This window comes from Heptranchias perlo, chromosome 5 (assembly GCF_035084215.1).
Source record: "Heptranchias perlo isolate sHepPer1 chromosome 5, sHepPer1.hap1, whole genome shotgun sequence".
NCBI classification, from domain to species: Eukaryota; Metazoa; Chordata; class Chondrichthyes; order Hexanchiformes; family Hexanchidae; genus Heptranchias; species Heptranchias perlo.
Window position 1 is genome coordinate 120,006,956 of NC_090329.1, and position 26,528 is coordinate 120,033,483.

At 42.4% G+C, this 26,528-nt stretch overlaps 1 protein-coding gene and 1 non-coding gene across 2 annotated transcripts in view; both read right to left on the reverse strand.

Annotated features, from left to right (window-relative positions):
• Nucleotides 1-26,528, reverse strand: part of wdr43 (WD repeat domain 43) — a 54,119-nt gene that overhangs the window by 8,741 nt on the left and 18,850 nt on the right. The window contains exons 4-15 of the mRNA XM_067985130.1: nucleotides 25,204-25,324; nucleotides 21,240-21,379; nucleotides 18,736-18,838; nucleotides 17,097-17,161; nucleotides 16,401-16,566; nucleotides 11,279-11,365; nucleotides 10,284-10,418; nucleotides 9,543-9,680; nucleotides 7,117-7,203; nucleotides 2,556-2,587; nucleotides 1,401-1,464; nucleotides 455-568 (exon numbers count right to left, since the gene is read on the reverse strand). Coding sequence (XP_067841231.1) covers nucleotides 455-568; nucleotides 1,401-1,464; nucleotides 2,556-2,587; nucleotides 7,117-7,203; nucleotides 9,543-9,680; nucleotides 10,284-10,418; nucleotides 11,279-11,365; nucleotides 16,401-16,566; nucleotides 17,097-17,161; nucleotides 18,736-18,838; nucleotides 21,240-21,379; nucleotides 25,204-25,324 — 1,252 coding nt within the window. The remainder of the gene's footprint in view (nucleotides 1-454; nucleotides 569-1,400; nucleotides 1,465-2,555; nucleotides 2,588-7,116; nucleotides 7,204-9,542; nucleotides 9,681-10,283; nucleotides 10,419-11,278; nucleotides 11,366-16,400; nucleotides 16,567-17,096; nucleotides 17,162-18,735; nucleotides 18,839-21,239; nucleotides 21,380-25,203; nucleotides 25,325-26,528) is intronic.
• Nucleotides 1,091-1,225, reverse strand: LOC137322394 (small nucleolar RNA SNORA31). Its single transcript, XR_010963103.1, has one exon. It is a non-coding gene; the product is annotated as a small nucleolar RNA SNORA31 (small nucleolar RNA).

Sequence of the window (26,528 nt, forward strand, 5' to 3'; positions counted from 1 at the left end):
ATCTGTCAGGGAATGTTACGTTCGCATCAAAATATGTGTGAAGAAGAACACATCAGAAATCTAGGCTCGATTAAGAGGGGCAACCTGATCCGACTATAACAAAGCACAGCAGCAATTCTGGTTTTTAATATTCAGAGTGGTGCCAGGTACATTTAGCTCCCCAATGGGGCAGCAAGTTACACCAAAACAGCAGCAACACAGGTTTGCTAGAGAGCACCCCCAACTGCAACTGTGGCAGCACCAAGTGGTAAATCTGAGGCAAAGCATAACGTCTGTACCTCAGAAGCAGAGTGGTAGAGCTTTATGGAACAGGCAAGACTTTTAGGGAAATGTACATTGTGCAGCTCTCCTGAACAAGACTCTTGTGAGATGCATACAATCACTAGATTTTTTTCTCCCCTGCACATCTGGTACTCAGTAACCGTCCTCAACAACAGACACAGTCACTCCTTACCTGTGTAATTAGCAGGTAAAGCTTGCCGTGCAGGCGAGAGAGTTTCTGCAGAGTTTTCACTCTGCTCTCCATCAGCTGGTACAGGACTCCTAGCTGTGGTACAAGATCGGGCAGCTGCAGAGAGTGAAATCAACCATTTTAGTGCAAGCTAAGGAGCAGCCAGGAGTCTGTAGTGCAAGCTAAAGTCAAAACCACACTACTTTGCGAAAATCAACTTTCTTAAAACATACACAGTGCTTAATTATTTAAAATACATACACGAGGTAAATGCTGAAGATTGTTAAACCAAACTTGAAGATCGCAATTACACAATTTCTACAGTGCCATCCTCCAAAGATTCTTTCATATAAAAGGCAACACTAAATTCTAATTAGTCAAACCGTACAAACTCAATTTATTTATTTTTTATAAACGAGAATAGTTTATCTATGCTCCCAGCCTTGCTCCTTTACCAGAAACAGAACAACCTAAAGCCACACCCAACATCTTATCCCAACACACACAAGTACGACAGCCAAGAGGCTTTAAATGGTATCTCACACTTCCTGTGAGGGTCAACAATGTACAGTTGTGCATTTAAAAGATACAACTGGTAAACACCTTTATGATACAAGCACAGTTGTGCATATTCAGTTGGTATGTTTTCCTCTATTCAATCCAAACTGCCACTGGGAGAGCAGGCAGAAAGCGCGAGGAAATTGATCTTGCATCCTAGCAAAAAAAGGCCCAGAAAGCGACAGTACTGCGCTTCAGGTCTGTCAACAGATGCAACCTTATTGGCTTCTCCTCCCCACCCCTTTAACAGTCCATAAACTAAACAAAATCTCCTACACTTTAAATGAAAAAAAAAGCAAGTTTGAAGGTCCCAAATAAGACTGCCAAAGCTAATGTTCAACATGTCTTTCATATACCATTGAGACTGAGTAAACCAAACAGTATTACTTACTGTAGACAGATAGGAGGCATGTAGGGTGAAGACTGCCTTTAACCACTTGACCATCAGCGCAGCACTATCAGTAAAAAGATAGAACAAAACATTAAATGCGTGCCAAATGTATACAAAAGTTATATTACAACTTATGACTATAATGGAACCGTTGTAAGATCCATTTACATTGTCTTAAGGCACACTGGTCTCAAAATCTCTAGGCCTTTGCTACAATTAAATTGTAGGAAAGACTGGAGTAGAACTAGACAGACAGCTCCGTGTTTATAAAGGAAACAGAAAATGCTCAGTGGGCAGCAAAAAAATTCTACCCTAACTTTAGCACCACAACCTGGGTTTAAAGAATTATAGTAATTCCTCCCCTAAAGCCATCAACTCGGATTAGAGTATGGTTTCCGCATCCCTCTGACACCTCACCCATAGGCAGTGTGTGTCTGTGTGAACCTTGGCAGTGGGTGTCGGCAGCCATTAGACTACCAAGGAATCAGAGCCTATCCAAATTCTGCCCTGATCTGATTTACTTTACAGCACAGGTTACGGAATAGCAACCACAACAGAGCCCTGACCGATATCGGTTAACTCCACTCAAAGCAGGGATCGAGGCAGGGACTTTCCTAGCCTCTATGGCTCAGTACTATATCGGGCGGTGCCTTGATCCGCCAAGTCAAGGATGTTTGAAACCTTCTGTCTTTGTGGGCCGCATAGGTGTGTATTTGAAACAAGAGACCACCTATAAAGTTTAAATCAAAGTTCTCATTAATCTGCGTTTATCTTGTGTTGCTGATACCAACCGATCTTAGTGTTCTGGTGGAGGATTTAACCAATAAGGCAATAGCGCTTAGAATAGCCTTTTCCGATTCTCCGGGCATACAAAATTCAAATAGATCAAATCAACAAATGAGAACCATAAGCACAAAATAGAACTGAGAAGTCTGATCTTTGACAGCCAGACTGCCAGGGCTGAGGGGCTGTGTGTGGACCATGGATGGCAGTTTGGACACTTCTAAGCCAGGACAGCAGATTTCAGCTTTTGATTAATAAGCTTACGGTGTGGTAGGGAGGGAAAAAGAATCAGTTAAAAGGACCATGTTAAATAAGATCAGATTTCACACTAGCGTACTTGAAAAGAAACCACTACAAAAATTAAAACCTCACCTATAGGGGTGACCTTGCAATCTTTTTGTGATCTGGAGAGAAAAAGAGAGAAAAAAATTACTTTATATAGAAAGCTACCAATCAGCATAGGGCATCCAGAATTAATTACAGCTCCACAGAAGAAGGGATGGGTGCAACATTGGAGAAACATTTTGGTAGGAAGAATGAGGAGAGGCAATATAAACTGGAGAGCACAACTCTAAAAGGGGTACAGGAACAGAGAGATCTGGGGGTATATGTGCACAAATTACAGAGAGGTGCAAAAATTATAGTGTAGTGATAACTGGGGACTTCAACTATCCTAATATAGACTGGGATAACAAAGGGGCAAAGAGGGGGAGGAATTTTTGAAATGTGTTCAGGAGAACTTTCTTAACCAGTACGTTTCCAGCCCAACAAGGAAGGAAGCATTGCTGGACTTGGTTCTAGGGAATGAGGCGGGCCAAGTGGAACAATTGTCAGTGGGGGAGCGTTTAGGGAACAGCGATCATTAGGGAACAGCGATCATAAGGTTTAGAATAGCTATGGAAAAGGACATGGACCACTCTAAAGTAAAAATACTCAATTGGAGGAGGGCCAATTTCAATGGGATGAGAACAGATCTGGCCCGGGTAAATTGGAATCAAAGACTGGCAGGCAAAACTGTAATTGAACAGTGGGCGGCGTTTATAAAGGAGATGGTTCGGGTACAGTCTAGGCACATTGCTACAAGGCAGACAGAAGGCAACTAAAGCCAGAGCTCCCTGGATGACAAAAGAGATAGCGAGTAAGATGAAACGGAAAAAAGGGGCGTATGACGTCAGGTTGATAACACAAAAGTGAGAACCAGGCAGGATATAGAAAGTTCAGAGGGGAAGTGAAAAGGGAAATAAGAGGGGCAAAGAGGGAGTACGAGAATAGACTGGCGGCCAACATAAAAGGGAATCCAGAAGTCTTCTACAGATGTAAACAGTAAACGGGTAGTAAGAGGAGGGGTGAGGCCGATTAGGGACCATAAAGGAGACCTACCCATGGAGGCAGAGGGGATGGTCGAGGTACTAAATGAGTACTTTGCTTCTGTCTTTACCAAGGAAGGTGCTCCAGAGTCTCAGTAAAGGATTAGCACTGTGGGAGAACCTTCACCACACGGACTGCAGTGGTTCAAGAAGGCGGCTCACCACCACCTTCTCAAGGGCAATTAGGGATAGGCAATAAATGCTGGCCTTGTCAGCGACGCCCACAAACCATGAACGAATAAAAAAAAGATATAGTTGTGATACTGGATGGGCTAAAAATTGATAAAGATGAGGTATTTGAAAGGCTAGCTGTACTTAAAGTAGATAAGTCGCCCGGTCCAGATGGGATGCATCCTAGGCTGCTAAGGGAAGCAAGGTTGGAAATTGCGGAGGTACTGGCCATAATCTTACTAAACAAAATCCTGGTTAGACCACACCTGGAATACTGTGAGCAGTTCTGGGCACCGCACCTTCGGAAGGACATATTGGCTTTGGAGGGAGTGCAGTGTAGGTTTACTAGAATGATACCCGGACTTCAAGGGTTAAGTTACGAGGAGAGATTACACAAGTTGGGGTTGTATTCTCTAGAGTTTTGAAGGTTAAGGGGTGATCTGATTGAAGTTTAAGATATTAAGGGGAACGGATAGGGTGGAGAGAGAGAAACTATTTCCGCTGGTTGGGGATTCAGGAGTAGGGGGCACAGTCTAAAAATTAGAGCTAGACCTTTCAGGAGCGAGATTAGAAAACATTTCTACACACAAAGGGTGGTAGAAGTTTGGAACTCTCTTCTGCAAACGGCAATTGATACTAGCTCAATTGCTAAATTTAAATCTGAGATAGATAGCTTTTTGGCAATCAAAGGTATTAAGGGTTATGGGCCAAAGGTGGGTATATGGAGTTAGATCACAGATCAGCCATGATCTTATCAAATGGTGGAGCAGGCACGAGAGGCTGAATGGCCTACTCCTGTTCCTATGTTCCAAACATCCATAGATACGGGGGTGGTGCCAGAGGACTGGAGAATTACAAATGTTACACCCTTGTTCAAAAAAGGGTGTAAGGATAAACCCAGCAACTATAGACCAATCAGTTCAACCTCGGTGGTGGGGAAGCTTTTAAAAACAATAATCCGGGACAGAATTAACAGTCGACTGGATGAGTGTGGATTGATTAGGGAAAGCCAGCACAGATTTGTTAAAGGCAAATTGTGTTTAATTAACCTGATAGAGTTTTTTGATGAGGTAACAGAAAAGAGTAGACGAGGGCAATGCAGTTGATGTGGTATATGTGGACTTTCAAAAGGCCTTTGATAAAGTGCCACATGGTAGGCTTATCATCAAGATTGTGGCCCATGGAATAAAGGAGGCATTTGCAACATGGATACAGAATTGGCTAAGTGACAGGAAACAGAGTAGTGGTGAACGGTTGTTTTTCAGACAAGAGGGAGGTGTACAGTGGTGTTCCCCAGGGGTCGGTGCTGGGACCACTGCTTTTTCTTGATATATATTAATGACTTGGACTTGTGTGTTCAGGGCACAATTTCCAAATGACAAAACTTGGAAGGGTGGTGAACAGTGAGGAGGATAGTGACAGACATAAAGAGGATACAGACAGGCTAGTGGCATGGGCGGACACGTGCCAGATGAAATTTAATGCAGAAAAATGCGAAGTGATACATTTCGATAGGAAGAACGAGGAGAGGCAATATAAACTACTGGGCACAACTCTAAAGGGGGTGCAGGAACAGAGAGACCTGGGGGTATATGTGCACAAATAGTTGAAGGTGGCAGGGCAGGTTGAGAAAGTGGCTTAAAAAGCATACGGGACCCTGGGTTTTATAAATAGAGGCATAGAGTACAAAAGTATGGAAGCCATGATGAATCTTTATAAAACACTGGTTCGGCCACAACTGGAGTATTGTGTCCAGTTCTGGGCACCACACTTTAGGAAAGATGTGAAGGCCTTTAGAGGGTGCAGAAGAGATTTACTAGAATGATTCCAGGGATGAGGGACTTTAGTTATGTGGATGGACTGGAGAAGCTGGAGTTGTTCTTCTTGGAACAGACAGTTGCGATAAGATTTGATGGAGGTATTCAAAATCATGAAGGGTCTAGACAGAGTAGATAGAGAAACTGTTCCCATTGGCAGAAGAGTCAAGAACCAGAGGACATAGATTTAAGGTGATCGGCAAAAGAACCACCAAAGGTGACATGAGGAAAAACTTTTTTTTTTAAAAAAACAGCACGTGGTTAGGATCTGGAATGCACTGCCCGAGGGGGTGGTGGAGGCAGATTCAATCATGGCCTTCAAAAGGGAACTGGATAAGTACTTGAAAGGAAAAAATTTGCAGGGCTACGGGGATAGGGACTAGCCGGCGCGGACTCGATGGGCCGAATAGCGGCCTTCCGTGTTCGAACCTTTCTATGATTCTATGAACATGGTGTGTGACACCTCATGATGAAATGTGGACTCTCTAATTCCCAACTTCAACTTGTAAACGTCAGCTGTGCATGTATGGAGGTTAAGCTCAGGTACTTCCTCAAAAGGGAGGGAAAGGAAAAACAATGAAGAAATCAGCATGGGCTTCGAGAAACAGCCTTTCGAATGCCACAAAATCCTGTGCTGAGTCAAGGCCTGACTGACTTGAAATGGGTTTAATCAGTTCTCAGATTGGATAGTACGGGGTTTCTTGCACAAGCCTGCCTCCTATTAAACAGGCAGCCAGTTTGACTGGCATAAAAGCTGCCAAGAATTTGATATCCCACCTACCTTTCCTTTCAACTGAAAGGAGGCAAAACATAAGTAGAATTTGATTTTTGGGAGGACTGAAGGAATTAAAGGAAAAAAAGCAGAGACTACTGAAATTTCAAGTTAGTAATCTGTACAGATTCTAGAATCTGTATACAATAAAAATGGAAAACTGCTTTTCCTGATTATTTGTTGGGAGCCCAATTTTCCTGTAAAATTCAAGAATACAATCAACGACTACGGTAATGATATTGCAGCATTAACACAGCAAAGGCCTATTGCTGACATGGTCAAACCGAACTGATCATGAATCAAATTTACTACAGAAACTATGAATTGCAATGAAACAAAACAAGGCGCTATCGCCTTGAGCCAAAACTGAACACAATCCGGGAAACTTCCCATGCAAGTAAAGTTGGCTGGTGGTCATAATCAAAGATGAGTTAACCCAGCTGAGACTCCACAGAAAATACAGTCAATATGATCTGGAACTTTTGAGCATACAAGCAAATGGAAGACACCCAAATGTCATTCACGAGTTACTACCCAGGAGTTTTAAAGCTTCACCCCCTCGACCTTATGCTGCCGTAACCTGTTAAGCAATCGTACTTAAAATAAATCCTACTTCGTTGACAAAGCTTTCGGTCACCTGTCCCAATCTCTCTCTGCGGCTCAGTGTCAAATTTTGTTTGATAACACTCCTGTGAAGTACCTTGGAGCATTTTTATTATGTTCAAGGCGTTATATAAATGCAAGTTGTTGTTGTTGCCTGTTGATGCTTTTTTCTAAACTTATTAGTCCAACTACACAAACCTTACCTCTTGAAGCAGTGGAATTACTGCAGGAACAGGTAACCTGGCAATGGTGTTCTTTATCAAGGAATCCTTCTTTGTCTGGAGTACTTTCTGGAGAGGGAGGAGGGTTAAAGAAAAAGCCACATTAAAAATTGCCAACATTTTCACCAGTCAGCACTGTTTGAATTTGGCAAAGCAATTCACATATAATAAATGACTTTGAAGGGTGGTCATTTGGCAATGACATGCAACGCCAATGGATCCATAGCTGACGATGTTGGTTGACAGAAAAATAGCTAGAAAGCCAGCACAACTTCTTCAGCTACCACCATGTCAACTGAAGTGTCACCAGAACCACCAAGACGGGCCTTGGTTTAATGAAGGCCAGCACCCCGGATAAAGCAGCCTTACTGCACAGGAGTTTAAACCTAGATTATGTGTTCAGGCCCTGGCTTGAACCCACAAACAGCTGAGTGGGGTCACAGTGTCACCAGATGAGCAGAGTAACATTTGTTACATTGTATACTTTTTGGTACGGGGACATACGGCCCTACCCCCTAGCCCCACCCTCAATTCTGGTTTCCCCAGACCATGTGGCCACTCCATGCGGAAGAGATACAAATAAATTGCTGCTTCACCTGGAAAGTGGGTTTGGGGCCCTGGACAGTGGAAAGGGAGGTGGTGAAAGGGCAGGTGTTGCATCTCCTGTGCATGGGAAAATGCCAGGGGAAGGGGAGCAGTGTTGGGGGCAATGGATGTAATCACTCCTGCCCTCCACCCTATCAGACTTTTGTTCTTTTCTGGCCCCTTTCCCCAGACTTTGTATTTGCTTAAAAGCTGTTCAACTCCAACGTCTTCCAGTTCTGATACAAAGTCATTGACCTGAAACGTGAACTCTGATGCTCTCTCCAGAGATGCTGCCTGAAATGCTGACAGCTTGCAGCATTTTTTGTTTTTACCAGAAGGTGACTCAGCTCAACCTAAAGGGATTCTGCTAGGATCACTTCTCCATTTAAATCCTTGCTCTCTAGTGCTGCGCTGTCATCTCTAATTAATATTGCCATAATCCCTCCCCCTCCCGAAAGTTTTATAACCCAGAATATTTAATTGGTAATCCTAACTCGGCTGCAGCCACATTTCATCCGCTATAATGTCATAATTTTCTACTTTAATCCATGATTCTAGTTCCATTAATCTGTTTTTAAAACTGCACTCATACGCATTTTATTTGGGATTCTCTTGGTTTGCCTCTTTCTTATTATTACATTCCCAGATCCTGACCCTTACTATCTTGCTCTGTAACACGGCGTTACAAAAATAGTATTGTCGCCATCTAGTGGCACAACTTAGTCTAAACCAGAGGCACTTAACTTAAAACTGCTTTTGGAATTTTGAACTATAATAGCAACAGATTCAACATGTATAGAAGTGGACAGCACTGCCACTACAGTGACATACAACAAACCTTAAAAACTGTTACCTAAATTGATAGATGACTTAAAACTCAAAGAAATAATTAAAGACTAAAACAATAACTATCCATACTGCAGTGATTTAAAAAAAACAAGACTTTGTAAAAAAAAAGGATCAGATTTAATGCCCAGTGGGACAGAGTTTGTTAACACATTCTTGTTTTTCTTTTTGTTCTAAATTATTGTGCCCAGTGAACTACTTCTCAAAGTCGAAGAAACAACTGGGAAACTAATCAGAACCAAGGTGCTGTTGTATTGATGGATACTAGCAGCAGAAGTGGGTTTAGGGGCCTCATGATAAAACTCATCATGAAATATCAAGTTCCAGAAACTGCATGCACAAAGCACAGAGTACCAATCACAGTTCTGGTTTCCACGTTACAAAAAGGATATAGAGGCACTGGACGTGGTGCAAAAAGATTTACAAGGATGATACCAGAACTGAGAGGTTATAACTATCAGGAAAGATTGCAGAGACTGGGGCTCCTTTCTCCAGGATAGAGAAGACTGAGGGGTGACCTGGTAGAGGTCTTTAATAGTATGAAAGAGTTTGATACAGTAGATGTAGAGATGTTGTTTCCAATTGTGGGGGAGACCAGACTAGGGGCCATAAATGTAAGATAGTCACTAATAAATCTAATAGGGAACTCAGGAGAAACTTCTTTACCCAGGGAGTGGTTAGAATGTGGAACTCACTACCACAAGGAGTAATTGAGGCGACTAGCATAGATGCATTTAAGGAAAGCGAGAAAAACACATGAGGGAGGAAGGAATAGAAGGTTATGATGATAGGGTTAGTTGAAGAGGGGTGGAAGGAGGCTCCTGTGGAGCATAAACACCAGCATGGACCAGTTGGGCCAAATGGCCTGTTTTTGTGCTGTACACATTCTATGCAATTCTATGTAAAACCTTCTTATCCAACAGAAAAAACTGCATGTCTGTACAGAAAGCTGACAGTACACACAATTAAAGTCTTACGTTTAGAATAGATGAGTCACTGCTCTCTAACCCTTGTACAAGCAGCACAGCATAGCTGTCAGTCTGTGGAAGGCCGGGTTTTCTTTTCATTTTCATCACATCGATATCCATGGCACACAGACGCTCCTCAATACTCCACTGAAAAAAGTACAAACAATAGTTAAACACACACACAGTCGCTCTCAAGTGGGGTCACAAGTTTCTTTCTGCACGTGTCCAACTAAGGTTCATGGTTAACACTGGCAACCTCTAAATACTGTAGTGCTTGTGAGCCACTGAATCTACAGTCTGCTCCTGATAATTCGATCATTCTTAGTACTAAGATTTTTTAATTATCCAGCATGTTGAATTAAACACTAATTAATTCGGCAAAGTGGAAATTTAGTACTAAAAAAATTCTAATTTGGATAATGTGAATTAAGCCACTATGAGTTTACATTCCCACCTGAAACTCCAAATATTGCAAGTGACTTTAGAGATGGGTTAAAATTATGCTACAGCTTTAATTTGATCAGCGAGAAAGGGAAATCTTTAGGGTTTTTTTTAAATTTCAGATTACTCAAATTCATCAGCATGAAATGAATCCCTTCAGATTTGGTTTTATGCACCAGTATATGCTTTGACAGTTTGCTTCCCCTTTTTTAAGATTTGAAGTTCCAGAAAGACAATGAAAGGCAAAGTTAAAAGGGAATCGGATCTGTGCCCACCACTGAACGCAATGTCAAGATGTCAATACATTACCTCATTATCTGTGCCCTTCCTCCTCTTAGCTTCACTCTTCCTTGATTCCATCAATGTGGACTTCATGCTTGTATTGTGCCCAGGGATACCAGGTGCTAACACTTTAACTCCAGATGTGACAATTGGAGTTTTCACCTACAAGATAAAATAGGCGAATAGTTAACTGAAAACCTAGTACAGTTTCTGCACGCTTAAACATCTTATAACTTTGCCCATAGCCGTTAAACCATCATGCCATTTCAGGTTAACCAGTCAGACATTCATCTTTTCCATGTACAATTTGTGCTGGTTTCCCTAAATGCACAGAAAGTGTTTTGCCTTCAATATTAAAACCAGGACGGGATATGGCTAAGATTCCAATATCAGAAAACCATGCATTGTAACCTCGGTCAGCTTCTACACTTAATCACCCAAGATCCTAGAGCTCACAGCTGGAACATCCCAGTCATGGGATTTGTTTTTGGAGTGCTATTAGGTGGGAGTGTTACATAGAAGTTTTTTATACCTTCCCAAATTGAGAAACTACAGTGAATTGGCCAAGCCCACGGTACAGAACACCAAAGTTGAGGTAAATAAGGAAGTACTGATTAGGGGGATACCAAGCTTGGGTTTTATCAGCCCGATAGAAGCAAGGGAACAGTGAGGGATGTAGTATGTTCCAGATTTTTTTAAGGACCTGAGAAAGAATGTAGGAATTTTTGCAACGAGTCAGCGATTTCAGCAAGAGTAAGGATGTACTCTTGCTGAAATTTCTGTATTTTCCAATCTTCCTGTATTTTCCAATACAGGAAAGTGGAAAGCCCTTTGATGGACAGGAGTGTAAAAATTATAAACAGCCTTGCAAAATGCAGCCAACGCTCCTCAGAAAATTAAACATTTTTTAAAATCTTCATTTGAAATTCTCTGAAGCACCGTATGAAATTTTTTACAAGGAGTGTAATGACATCCAATCTGAAGAATCAAACTGATACGTCACATCTCATCCTTTAGCTTACCTTTGTTACAGCAGTTTCTCTTGTGAGTGGCAGAGTCATCTGCATATCTCTCACCAGACAAATGTGGGATTCGGTGGTATTCAACGTCTGAAATGAGAAACACCAGCCATTATTGATGCAGTTACATCTACACCTATCAAACAGAGAACTCACTCAAGTGGAATAAAAAGATTAACCGAGTGCACTATTTTAAATATTAAATCATGGGTGTCAGACAAGGGTTATATGTACAACTGGTAAACAACAAGTTCAGGACTGAAGTCAGGAGGCACTTCTTGACCCATAAAGGGATTTCATAGTTTCATAATAATAGGTACAGCACAGGAAGAGGCTATTTGGCCCACCATGCCTGTGCTGGCTCTTTGAAAGAGCTATCCAATTAGTCCCATTCCCCTGCTCTCTCTCCAAAGCCCTGTAAATTTTTTCCCTTCAAGTGTTTGTCCAATTCCCTTTTGAAAGTTACTGCTGAATCTGCCTCCACCACCCTTTCAGGCAGTGCATTCCAGATTACAAGTCGCTGCGTAAAAATAGTGATTCTTTATGTTGCCTCTGGCTCTTTTGCCGATCACCTTAAATCTGTGACCTCTGGTTGCCAACCGTTCTGCCACTGGAACAGTTTCTCCTTATTTACTCTGTCAAAATCATTCATGATTTTGAACACCTCTATCAAATCTCCCCTTAACCTTGTCTGTTCTAAGAACAAACCCAGCTTCCCCAATTTCTCCACATAACTGAAGTCCCTCATCCCTGGCACCATTCCAGTAAATGTCTTCTGTACCCTCTCTAAGGCTTTGACATCCTTCATAACTTGTCTTGCCAAAGATTTGAGAGAGTGCACACCCAGGTGTCTCTGTTCCTGCATCACCTTTAAAATTGTACCATTTAGTTTATATTGCCTCATTTTTTTCTTCATTCATGGGATGTGGGCGTCGCTGGTAAGGCCAGCATTTATTGCCCATCCCTAATTGCCCTTGAGAAGGTGGTGGTGAGCCACCTTCTTGAACCGCTGCAGTCCGTGTGGTGAAGGTTCTCCCACAGTGCTGTTAGGAAGGGAGTTCCAGGATTTTGACCAAGCGATGATGAAGGAACAGCAATAGATTTCCAAGTCAGGATGGTGTGTGACTTGAGGGGAACGTGCAGGTGGTGTTGCTCCCATGTGCCTGCTGCTCTTGTCCTTCTACCTGGTAGAGGTCACGGGGTGGGAGGTGCTGTTCCTGCAGTGCATCCTGTGGATGGTACACACTGCAGCCACTGCACCGGTGGTAAAGGGAGTGAATGTTTAGGGTGGTGGATGGGGTGCCAATCAAGCAGGCTGCTTTGTCCTGGATGGTGTCGAGCTTCTTGAGTGTTGTTGGAGCTGCACTCATCCAGGCAAGTGGAGAGTATTCCATCGCACTCCTGACTCATGCCTTATAGATGGTGGAAAAGCTTTGGGGAGTCAGGAGGTGAGTCACACGCTGCAGAATACCCAGCCTCTGACCTGCTCTTGTAGCCACAGTATGTGTGGCTGGTCCAGTTAAGTTTCTGGTCAATGGTGACCCCCAGGATGTTGATGGTGGGGGGATTCGGTGATGGTAATGCCATTGAATGGCAAGGGGAGATTGGTTATTGTCTGGCGTGAATGTTACTTGCCACTTATCAGCCCAAGCCTGGATGTTGTCCAGGTCTTGCTGCATACAGGCACGGACTGCTTCAACATCCAAGAGATTACAAATTGGAACTGAACACTGCAAACATCAGCGAACATCCCCATTTCTGACCTTATGATGGAGGGAAGGTCATTGATTAAGCAGCTGAAGATGGTTGGGCCTAGGACACTGCCCTAAGGAATTCCTGCAGCGATATCCTGGAGCGGAGATGACTGGCCTCGAACAACCACTACCATCTTCCTTTGTGCTAGGTATAACTCCAGCCACTGGAGAGTTTTCCCCCTGATTCCCATTGACTTCCTACCAAAATGGATCACTTCACATCTCTGCATTAAATTTCATCTGCCATGTGTCTGCACATTTCACCAGTCTATGTCCTTCTGAAATCTGTTACTATCCTCCGCATTGTTTACTACATTTCAAAGATTCATGACATCAGCAAACTTTAAAATTATATCCTCTATACCCAAGTGCACGTCATTATTATGTATCAAGAGCAGCTCTGGTCCTAATACTGACCCCTGGGGAAATCCACCTGGGCAAGATCCTCTTTTAACTCACTCAAATTTTCCCTCCTCCAGTTAAGCATTTTCACATTTGACTGTTCCTTGTCCTTTTCCATATCATTAGGTTTAGAAAAGTTATGATCACTGTCCCCAAATGCCCCCCCCACTGAAACATTCTCTACTTGCCCCACTTCATTCCCCAGATCCAGCACTGTTTCCTTCCTGGTTGGGCTGGAAACATTGTTCCAGAAAGTTCTCAAACACATTTCAGGAATTCCTCCCCTTTTGCCTTTTACACTGTTATTGTCCCAGTCTATATTGGGATAATTAAAGTCCTCCATTATCACTACTCTATAGTGCTTGCATCTTTCTGTAATTTGCCAGCAAATTTGTTCCTCTATCTCCTTCCCAATATTTGATGGCCTATAATACACAGCCAGTAGTGTAATAGCTCCTCTATTCTTCCTTAATTCTAACCAAATAGATTCTATCTTTGACCCCTCAACATCATCCCTTTCCAGTGTTATAATAGTTTCTTTAATCAATACTGCCACCTCACCCCCCTCCGTTCTTTCCTTCCCTGTCTTCCCTGAATACATTGCAGCCAGGAATATTAAGTGCCCAATCCTCCCCTTTTTTAAGCCGGGTCTCTGTTATTGCCCTATATCTTAGTCCCATGAGGTGACTTGGGCCTGCAGATCGCCAACCTTATTTACCACGCTACATGCAGTTACGTACATGCATTCCAATCTCATCTTAGACTGCCTTGCCTTTGCCCCCTGCCTTGCCTTTGCCCCCTGTCTGATCTCTCCTACTTCTGAACTATTCTTTACTCTGGTGCTACTTGTCCCTCCCAGTCCTCTGTGCACCTTGTTTCTCCTTTGTTTCATCCTGGTGCCCACCCCCCTGCCAAATTAGTTTAACCCCCTCCCCTGCAGCAGTAGTTAACCTCCCCGTGAGCACATTGGTCCCTGCTCTATTGAGGTGCAACCCGTCCATCTTGAACTGATCACTCCTGCCAATGCCCAAGAAATCTAAAGCCCTCCCTCCTGCACCATTGCTCCAGTCACATTAACCTGTCTTATCCTACTATTCCTATACTCACTAGTGCGTGGCACTGGGAGTAATCCAGAGATTATTACCTTTGAGGTCCTGCTTTTTGAACTTCCTCCCTAGCTCCTGAAAATCTGACTGCAGAACCCCGACCATTTTCCTTCCTATGTCATTGGTTCCCATGTGGACCATGATTTCTGGCTGTTCCCCCTCCCCCCTCAAAATGTTCTGCACCCTCTCAGATGTCATTTATCTGGCACCAGGAAGGTGACACACCATGCGGGACTCACCAGCAGTTGCAGAAATGCCTGTCTATCCCCGACTATCAAATCCCCTATAACAACTACATTTCTTTTGCCCCAAACTCAATGCAGTTATGTCCAATGAAGTTTAGTCCAGGTAATTCCAGTGCAGCCCACTCAATGTCTTTTATGCAACTCAGTAAAGGTGTCTAATGGAGCACAGTCACGGCCTTCAATGAAACTCAGTCTATGTTTCTGGAATATAACAGGAAATCTCTGATACAATTCAGTGCAGCCGGGTCTCCCACAGTGCCATGGATTTGCTCTTGACTGCACTCCCTGAGGTGTCAACACCCTCACTGAATGCCAGTTTGAGAGTGCTGCACTCCCAGGGGACTCTGCCTGCCTGTTCCTCCTAGTCTGTCTGGTGATTACCCACTCCCTCTCTGCCTGAACACACTGTAGCTGCAGGATATCCACCTTCTGAAACCAGCTATCCACAAAACTGTCAGCTTCCTGTATGCACTGTAGTGACGCCAGCCGCCCTATAAGCTCAGAAACTCTGAGCTCGAGCAGTTAGTGGCACTTCCTGCACATGTGGTTTTCCAGGAAAAAGATTTGAAGTCTGGAATGGTCTTCTGGGTAGAGCAGTGGAGGCAAAAAGAGGCAGTTCAACGCCAATAACTTTCTATGAGCTACATAGGCCTAATGGCACCCCCCACATCAATCTCTATCTTTGGAGATTTATTTGAGCATAATCTATACAAAGCAGCACAAGACTATTACTAAGGCACTATGTACAATCTCAACTTACGACTTAGCAGCCCAAGCAACGTACAAATTTGGGAGCAAAGAGTTTAAATTAAACTTAGACTGGGGCGGGGGGGGGGCAGGTAAATAAAGAGAACATACAGCTGATCAGATACTCGAGCACCGAACATTCAAAGTTCAGTTTCCCAGCTACAACCCAACCTTGAAGGATGCTGACATGGTGTCAAAAGTATTGGCTTTATTTTAGTCACCATAAGCATTTCAGGATTCCAGAGCCAATTAAACGTGGTAACAAAAACATTCTCAAGTTGCTAATTGTACAATCTCCACAGGGTTGCCGGACATTAAAAAAGTACTTGGATATACCAGTGCACTAAAATGGCCATCCTTAAACCAAATCCAATCTCCAAATCGAAACTGCTTACTTCAGCTTCCATTAAATTCTGTAATATGTGCTAGGACTGCACCAGATGAAGTGGAATATGACACAATTTTCACCAGACCAGCATCTACATTTACTTTACATCCATAGCGATAGAATTACACACAGATCTTTTTATAAAATAGCACAGCAGCTGTAATCGAACTATGAGGTGCAATTTATACATCCAGCTTACTTACACACGCAACAACCAGCAAACCATGGTACCGAGTGCCCTCTGCGACAAGATCAGTAGCACATAACTACAGGTGCAAAGTCAAAACTCTGGTCTGACACTGCCAGTGCTCTCAGGAAGACAATATAAAACTACCCCAAACTCGAGAGACAATTGGCCTACGTCAGACTGAACAAAATGCAGGTACTCCGTTCCCCTCCCTCCAGTCAACAGACAAACACCCAAGATAGCAAAGAGACTAACAAAATAATAATGCAACTTTACTGTCTGATTTTGTTACTTACCACTCTCTCTATGATTGGATGGAGCACATTGTTGTATGCTATCAATATTGATTGCCTATCGGAACAGAATGTGGCTGCCAGGATAGGAACCGGTCTCGCATCCGTGCCTCTTCCCGACGTTGCTATCTGTACAGTGCAGGTCGGCGAGAGGGGTCTTTTGCAGTAACTGTTTAGAATGAACGCACAACTATTAGATAAACAAAATGGAAATTTTACATAAACTGCTTTAAAGACTGACCAATTCCATCCCAGCCGTTACGGTGGGCACTTGGGTGTAAACACAATACTGCACTGGTGTAGTAACTCTGCTTGCCTAGGATTTTTCAAATCTGTCCATTTTTTCCTGTGCTTCCCCCTCAACTTTTATGTGAATGCTCAAATGCTCTTGAAGACATTGCCTAAGACAGACAAGCGAAAAGTCTCACCCATAGAAAGCTCACACTCAACAATAATGCCACCATCCATGAAAGGAGCTGCACCATCATTATTGGAAGTAGCAGAGAGAAAGGTTTCCCTCCCTTCTGTCAACCAAATCAAAACATGCACATTTCAGTTTCCACCAAAATGTATATGTAGTTTCCCATTCTAGAGTCTAATATAATTCATTATTAGAGGTCACGGGTTTGCTGTCTTCAAAATTATTTATCAAGGAGAAAAAGTGACATTGAGTAGTTTGGGAACAAATCTAATTCTTACCCATTTAAGATGTGTTCAAACAGGTGCATCTGTCCATCCCGACAGACAACCACCAACTTCACCGGCTGAGGAACAAGTTTAGAATTACCTTCCATTTAATACGAGTGACAATTAAAAAAATACAATCATGAATAAAAGTAGAGGGTAGGAAAAAAAAATGTACAGCGGTAATCACAGAAACAAGGGTAAGAATTTAAACTCATTTCTTCAGCTTCAGGCAAGTCCTTAAAGATTATACAGTACCTTCTCTAATCTAGTACTGTGTAATTCCAAACTGAGCTCAAATGTTACTGGTGGAGGCACGAAACATCCTCCCAACCTCTCATCATAGTCATATAGCTAAGTGTAGCAACCTCAAAATATTTCTTATTCCCCCCCCCGCCAATAGTTATTCCTTCAATCTTTTTAAAAAAATATTTTCTTTCCTACCCTCCTGTTGTATCTTATCTGCTTTACAGAAGTGGATCATACTTCACATTATAGCATCAGGAGCAGTGCAGTAGTCAGATTCAAGTGTCAGTAGCATTATAAAAGTGCATTCCAAAGATTTGAATGGAGGTCGACTTCCCACCTTCCACTCTCCGTAAATTTGAACTCATCCAAAACTCTGCTGCCTGTATCCTAACTCGCATCAAATCCCGTTTACCCATCACACTGTTGCTTGCTGACCTACATTGGCTCCCACTCCGGCAACATCTCCATTTTAAAATTCTCATACTGGTGTTCAAATCCCTCCATATCTCTAACATCCTCCAGCCCTACCACCTCTGCATTCGTCTCAATTTTTGCTTCTTGCTCGTCCCCAATTTTCATCACCCCACCATTGGTGGCCGTGCCTTCAGCTGCCTAGGCCCTAAGCTCTGGGATTCCCTCCCTAAACCTCACTTCCCCTTCCTTTAAGTCACTCCTTAGAACCTACCTCTTTGACCAAGCTTTTGATCGCCTGTCCTATGTGGCTCGGTATCAAATTTCATAATGCTCCTGTGAAGTGCCTTGGGACATTTTTACTACATTAAAAGGTGCTATATAAATGCAAGCTTTTATTGTTATAGTATAGCTGACCTAATAGTTGAGCTGGTTAAGCCAGAGTGTTGCTGACCCAAACAGATCAGACCCAGGCTCTGTACCAAATTAACTAATCTCAGTCAGAATGGCAGCAGAAGCAATACAATTGGCCTCAGCATAATTGGACTAGGAAGGGTAGGGGTCAAAAAAGATCAACCAGGCTTCTTGCTTCTGACTGCTATCTGCCCTACAGGCAAATTGCCATTAGACTGGCAATACCATTGTTTAGTCTTATGCATAAACAGCACTTGAGCAAGGTATGCAGAGTGCTAGGAAGTATACCCCTACAAGAAGTCAACTCCTTCAGAAGAGGGGAAAGGAAAGAAAACAAAGGAATATTCTATTATTAAAAATGAGCTACGTGCATATTAGCTTAACAAGTTGTCTGTACAAAACTCATTCTGTATTCTATAAGGTTATGCACCCAAAGTAGGCAGCAACTTTCTTACAAAATCAAGGAGCAACCTCTTTTCAAAGCAAAATGTTTCTGCACATTAATGAGAGCTCATGGTTTTCCACCAAAATTCTAAATTAAGATCAATAGTAGAACTTTCATCTGAGGTTCTCCACTTACATCTTCCCGGTCACCAGAAGTGGTTAGATCCACATACACGGGGTCATCGGTCAGCGTGAAGGAGAGCACTGCATTCTTATCCTTCCCATCTGATCGCACTTGCCTGTGGAGAGAAACAGCAAATTACCAAATACCCATCTCAAGCAAAGCTATTCGAGGAGGGGAGGTCTCAGGATATGTCAGACGTTTGCCATAGAATTAACTTTACCAGTAATACAGAATCACATTACCTTACAGAAATACTACTTTAGATCAGAAATCCAATGAATGATGGCCCAGCACAGTGCCGGTTTAAAAAAAAATCAAAAATCTGCATTTAAAAAAAAGACATGAAAGGGATCAGGGTGGTGGGGGGGAAAGAGAGATCTGGGGATTTTAGTGGAATACATTCTTAAAAAGATAAACAGGAGTTGGAGATTTTTTTTAATAAAAAATTTGTTCAGGATTGGGACGATACTGGCAAAGCCACATTTATTAGCCAACTGAGTGGCTAGCTAGGTAGTAGGCCACCACAGAGGTAGCATTAATAGTCAACGACGTGGCATGGAACTGGAGTCACACGTAGGCTAGAACTGGTAGTGGGGGCAGGCAGATGCCTTCCATCAGGGATATTAGTGAACCAGTTGAGTTTCTGCTATAATTCAGAAGCTTTCACAATCATTTTTCCTGGTGCTAGCCCACAAATTACCACATTTATTGAATTCAATGTCACAACCTCTAGGCTGTTAGTTTAATTCGAGATTACAGGATACAAGTTCCAGGAAGAAATAATGAAGCACTGGTCTGCCACCACTCCAGTCTTGACTGTTGCAAGTAGTTCTGGGCACTGTACCACGAGAGCCTTCCAGGGAGCACAAACGGCAACTAAATTAATAAATGGGATTCGCCCCTGTGCTTGAGGAAAATTTATGGGTACCAGCACGTTAACAGTGGAAGAAAAGCACCTTAGGGGTATTTAAGGTCGTAATGAAAATGGATAAACGGGATCACACAGTAACATTTAAAATTAACAAAAGCTCTAATGCAAGGGCCCATTGATTCAAATTTCGAAGAAGAAAGTCAAGTACGTCTAGTAATGTGTCATGGGTAGTCACTGTCCCCCTGCAGTTTGCTTGGTTGCTGTATCAAGCGATGGAGGAATTTGAGTTTTTTAAAATTTGGTCAATTTCTTCCTTTTTTGCTCCCCATTACTAGCGACTGGGGAGGTAGGTGCACAAGGCTGCACCACCTATTGGACAGGGTGAACACTGATGGACCGGACCATCTTTAGTTGCCCTTCCGTTCACGAGTCAACCAAGTTCCAACATCAACCAAGTTCCAACATAAGCCCCACAAAGTGTACATCAATGTTTGGATCACGAGACTGAATATTCACCATGGCATCCACAAATTTAGATGAAACAAGTAATGAGGGTACAATCTGCAACTAAGAAACCCAAGATTAATCTCTTGTTAACAGATAAATTCCCAGTTCCCACACAGATGGATCTACTGATCTTTGAAAGAGGGAAATAATTAGCATCGCAGGTAAGCTTTGCAGAACGAGAGTGTCTGTCCCATTTGCAGCAGTAACTTTTCCTCAAATTATCTCAATGGGGCTGGTACACTTCTATGAAACTTGTGTTACCAATTCATGGATTGCAGCAAATATGGTGTTGAGATGGGACACAAAGTTCTAAAGCAGGGACAGTGGGAATGGATCAGATGTTGGAAACTGATTTCATTCACCAGGACTTGGTGGTAGTCAGACAACTATATAGCTTGGAGTTAAATAACAGGACCTAGTTTGGAGAACAAACTTCTGAGCAACAATGACCAAGCAAATGGATGGTTGAATTCTATCTACAGTATTCAATAGGTACAAATACATCAGTTTTCAGATTATTAGGTAAAAATCCAATATTGCCAAAAGTATAACTAGTCGAACCATTTGAAGTCAAAATATAAATATAGACACAAACATTAAGGAGTAGATCATGCACAGTTCCAGACAGACTTCCTTGATCTTCCCAGTTTAACAACTATTACATTTTGGATGCTGTAGGACATTTTAGATGCAATGTGGAACTTTAGTGCTGGATATGACCAACTTTGTCTAAGTCCAGAAGTAGAGCACTTTGACTGTTGGAGGGATGCTAATCAAAGGTGACAACTTCTTGCTCAATACTACCCAGCTGGTCTGTCATTGATCAGGTTACCAATGAATGGTGGCCTGGATGCTGACCAAGTTATCTTCTGATAATTTAGTACCTCAGATCACTCGAAAGGGTCAATGCTAAATCTACAACAGGGCTATAGTTGGGAGCAAATTAACTGAACGCAGCAAGACCAAAGTGGATCTGTTTCCAGGCCAATCCTCTTAACAACAAATGACCAAGAAAATGGATGGTTAATTCTCTCTATGGTATTCAACAGATACTACTGTATCAGGTTTCAGAATATTAGGTAAAATTAGCATATCTAGTGAATTGAAGTATATAAAAATGGAAACACAGATGTCTCACCAAACATTAAGGAGTCGGTCATGCACAGCTCCAGACAGGAAGTACAGACCAGTTATTCCATCAAATGGCTGACTGTCATTGGGTGGTCGTATTGTGGCAAATGTAAGTGATGATACTGTTGTTGCGTGGCCTGTGAATTTCTGCGGAGGAGAGAACATTGGAAGAAATTAAACTACGCTTTGCCTGAGCTTTGTTAAAGATGGAATGTGCACTGTTTATTTTAAATAAAAATTATAGAATTTAGAAGTTATATTAAATAAGAATTCACAAAGCAGCTACCCTAATTGCAGTTGCCAGCTCCTCGTTAATTCTGAATCTGCCAGCTCTAGTTTCCAGACCTCATCCTCCCCCAAGCTAAGTTATGGCTGATTGAATGTAGGGAGCAGCAGTCGGGCGTGGAGCTGAGGCTAAGTCTGAAAGTGCGACATATCACTACTTAGAGCTGAACTGTCATGACTCAACCTCTAACCTCAAGATATATTAGCATAGATGCCAGAGAATTGCAAATGTTCCACCCTTGTTCAAAAAAAGGGTGTAAGGATAAACTCAGCAACTACAGGCCAGTCAGTTTAACCTCAGTGGTGGGGGAACTTCTGGAAACGATAATCTGTGGCAAAATTGTCAATTAGACAAGTGTGGATTAATTAAGGAAAGCCAGCATGGATTTGATAAAAGGCAAATCGTGTTTACCTAACTTGATTTGAGTTTTTTGATGAGGTAATAGAGGGGGTTGATGAGGACAATGCAGTTGATGTGGTGTATGTGGACTTAAAAAAAGGCATTTGATAAAGTGGCACATAATAGGCTCGTCAGCAAAGTTGAAGCCCATGGAATAAAAGGCAGCATGGATACGAAATTGGCTAAGTAACAGGAAACAGTAGTGAACGGTTGTTTTTCGGACTGGAGGAAGGTATACAGTGGTGTTCCCCTGGGGTCAGTACTAGGACCACTGCTTTTCTTGACATATAGTAATGACTTGGACTCGGGTGTATAGGGCACAATTTCAAAATTTGCAAATGACACAAAATTGGAAGTGTAGTGAACAGTGAAGAGGGTTGTTCTAGACTTCAAGGGGACACAGACTGGCTGGTGGAATGGGCAGACACATGGCAGATGACATTTAACGCAGAGAAGTGCAAAGTGATAGATTTCGGTAGGAAGAACGAGGAGAGGCAATATAAACTAAATGGTAGAATTCTAAAAGGGATGCAGGAACAGAGTGATCTGGGGGTATATGTACATAAATCGTTGAAGGTGGCAGGGCGGTTTGAGAAAAGCGGTTAAAAAAGCATACGATATCCTGGGCTTTAAAAATAAAAGGCATAGAGTACAAAAGCAAGGATCCTATGATGAACCTTCATAAAACACTGGTTTGGCCACAACCGGAATAGTGTCCAATTCTGGGCACCGCACTTTAGGAAGTGTGTGAAGGCCTTAGAGAGGGTACAGGAGAGATTTACTAAAATGGTTCCAGGGATGAGGGAATTCAGTTACATGGATAGACTGGAGAAGCTGGGGTTGTTCTCCTTGGAACAGAGAAGTTTGAGAGGATATTTGATAGAAGTATTCAAAATCACGAGGGGCCTAGACATTGTAGATAGGGAGAAACTGTTTCCATTGACGGAAGGGTCAAGAATTAGAGGACACAGAATTGTGATTGGCAGAAGAACCAAAAGCGACATGAGGAAAAACTTTTTTACGCAGCGAGTGATTATGATCTGGAATGCACTCCTGAGGGAGTGGTGGAGGCAGATTCAATCATGGCCTTCAAAGGGTAATTGGATAAGTACTTAAAAGGGAAAAAATTTGCAGGGCTACGCGGAAAGGGTGGATGGGACTAGCTGGATTGCTCTTGCAGAGAGCCAGCACGAGCTTGATGGCCAAATGGCCCCCTTCTGTGCTGTAACCATTCCATGATTCTATAGCGCTGCTCCAATCAGGCGACCAGCTTCAATTGTATTTACTTTCTTAAACATACAGGTACATTTTTCAAGATAAATCAATGGTGGACCCCACTCTGCAATATTCTTATTAGAACTGGAACAAATTAAGTAGAACAGTCCAGTGAAAGGACATTTGCCCACCAAGGCCACTATGCCAAATATATGCACCACTTTCGTGGACTTCTGTGTGCCCTACCCAAATACCTGATTATCTATTTTAAGTGACGTTAATTCTCTAACCCCCCCCCCCCCCCCCAACCCTAACTCCACTTGAAACCAATAAAAAAAAATCGAGCAGCATTACTATCTCCATAATTCTCAACCCATCTTTTGAAATGGTCAACTGACTTCAGGCTACCATCTGAGTCTGTTTTAAACACCCAGTAGCATTTGGGAGAATAAAAACTTGATAATCTCTAGCCTTGCTCAAAACGTGTAAATTCTGTAGTCTATTGGCTGGTGATACAAAAGTAGGGAGTCTGGCAAGCAGTGAGGTCGGTAAAAGGCTTCAGGAGGGCAGACAGGTTGGTGGAATAGGGTTCTGGGAAACACAAGGCAATATATTTTGGGAGAAAAAATAAGGAACGAGTGTATACACTCAATGGAGAGCCGCTGAAGGGTGTTAACGACCAGAGACACGCTGTGCAAGTGCGGGTAGATAAAACCACAAATTGTCAACAGTATTTTGAGTTTTACAAATAGGGCCAGAGTACAAGGGTAAAAAAGTAATGCTAAATTCGCAGACGGAAATGTTTACGCCACAGTTGGGAGCACCCCATTATAGAAAGGACATTAAAGCAATAAGATAGTGTACAATGCAGATTCACCAGGATGCTAGCAGAGATGGAAACTATAGTTATGAGGAGACTTAATAATGGGACTTTTTTGCACTGAAGCACAGAAAGCCAAGAGAACATTTAATAAAGATTTTGAAACTATGAAGAGTTTTGATAGGGTGAGTGGGGAATATCAGGGAATGACAGTTTCCTCTAGTTGAAAAGTCAGTGACAAGGTCACCAATTTAAAGTCATCATTAAGAGCGACAAGAGCAGTTCAAAGACATTTCTTTCCACGTAGGGCTATATGAAGGTGGAATGCTTTGCCACGGAGTGGTTGAGGCCGGGATCTTTTAAGGGGACACTGGGTTAATATTTGAAGCAGAGAAAGATATAGGGCTCTGTGGAAAGAAAGCCTGGCACCAGGATTTGCTTTGGATTGCTCTAGCAACGATCCAGCACAGCCATGGTTGTCCCCTATGCTGTGAAGTTCTATAGATCTAATCTTATGAATACTGTCCAAGTTAAACAGATTGCTTACTTTAATAAATTCTACTCTTAAGATATGTTTTTTTTTAAAAAAAGCATTTCAGAATAACACACCCCTTCATGTAAGAGCAAAAATAGAACACTTGAATATTTGTCAAAAACATTTTTTTTTGGTTGCTCATCCTACATTTTAAAATTTATTTCCAAAATAGAAATCTGCAGAACAAGTAAAATATAACTCAATGCAAGCTACACAGCAAGTTCTCCCTGGAGCAGACTATATGGTGTCAACCATGTTTCAGTAGTAGCCCTCTCGCCTCCGGTCAGAAGGTTGCGGGTTCAAGTACCATTCCAGAGACTTGAGCCCATAATCCAGGCTGACACTCCAGTGCAGCACTGAGGGAGTGCTGCACTGCCAGAGCTGCCGTCTTTTGAATGAGATGTTAAACTGAGGCCCCATCTGCCCACTCAGGTGGGCGTAAAAGATCCCATGGCACTGTTTCGAAGAGCAGCAGGGGAGTTCTCTCCAGTGTTCTGGCCAATATTTATCCCTCAACCAACATCAGTATAACAGATTATCTGGTCATTATCACATTGCTGTTTGTGGGACGTTGCTGTGCGCACATTGGCTGCCGTGTTTCCCTACATTACAACAGTGACTACGTTTCAAAAGTACTTAATTGGCTGTGAAGTGCTTTGAGACGTCCCAAGGTTGTGAAAGGCACTCTAGAAATGAAAGACTTTCTTTTTACTCACCCTGTATACTTCTTTGGTCTCCAGATCCCATAGTTTGATGCCACGGCCCGCTGAAAGCAACATCTTTCCATCGGGGCTGAGGCAAAGACAACTGACGATGCCTTTCTCGGCTTTCCATTTGCTGTTTGGGGGGGGGGGGGGGGGGGGGGGTGGAGAGAAAGTATATATGTATGTGTATGTACAACATAAAACCTAAACATTTAGAGCTATAATAAACTTTACAATACTACACAAATATTCAATATTTCACACCTTAGTTTTCATTGATGAGCATGGATACAGGGTGGAGGGAGAGGAGACAGAAGAGAAAGGAGAGAAGGAGAAAGAAAGAATCCCACTGCTTTTCTCAGGATGGTGACCGTAAAGAATTAAAGTGACTTCCAAAAAGCAAATTGGAAGCAGTCTGGCTGACAACACTTAACTCAAATCACACCCTCTGACAATAGTTGCGAGACTTTTGTCAGAACTATTGGTCTGAATTGAAATAAGGCACTGTCTCAAAGGAGTATGTAACTGGGGGGTGGGGAAATGGAGAAGAATTGACAAAAATAAACCACGCAAACCAGCTCTCAGTCAGGAAAATTTCTTCATTAGAAGTAGTATCACCTCTCCAAATATAAGAGGGAAGATAAGCTGGAGAATTGAAGATTATAACTGCCTGTTTAAGTGTGAGTAGAACCAAGTATTCTTTGTTTTTAAAATTATCCTAAGTATTTGCACGCAGCAAGCGTTAAGTTTGAGCAGTATGGGGACAGATCTAAATAAAAATCCAATATTATGTTAATAGTTAATGCTTTTGAGAGTCTGGCTCAGCTGGAGACGTGGAATGCCACTCGGGCTGTACAACAATCTTTTCTGAACTGGGTTTTATTTTGACGTATCAGATTTTTCAATATCACATTTAAATGTATAACTTTCCTCTCCTCCCTCTAAGTATAACACACTAGTTTTTAATCACTTCATACTTGGGAGTATTTTACCTTAAATATTTTCCTTGTTTCCCTGGACCAAGTACCTCCTGCAATGAAACTGTTCAAAAGTCTCACAAACACTGGTCTGAAGCCATCAGCCGAGTTCCACAACTCAGTATAGGGAAAAGCAAACAAGGACCAGGTTTTGTTGCTTCATACTTCAGGGGGGGGGGGGCTTGTATACAGAACTCCTGCAAGAAATAGTCGGTTATTTTCCTGGAACCCATTCTAATTATTCCATCTGATTTCTTCCCCTCCCCACCCTCTCTGAAGGTTGAGACTCATCCTTGGGCACAGTTTGTTAGAAATCAGCAGTGAACATTCTTCATCGGAGAGCCTGTATGGCGAGCTGTT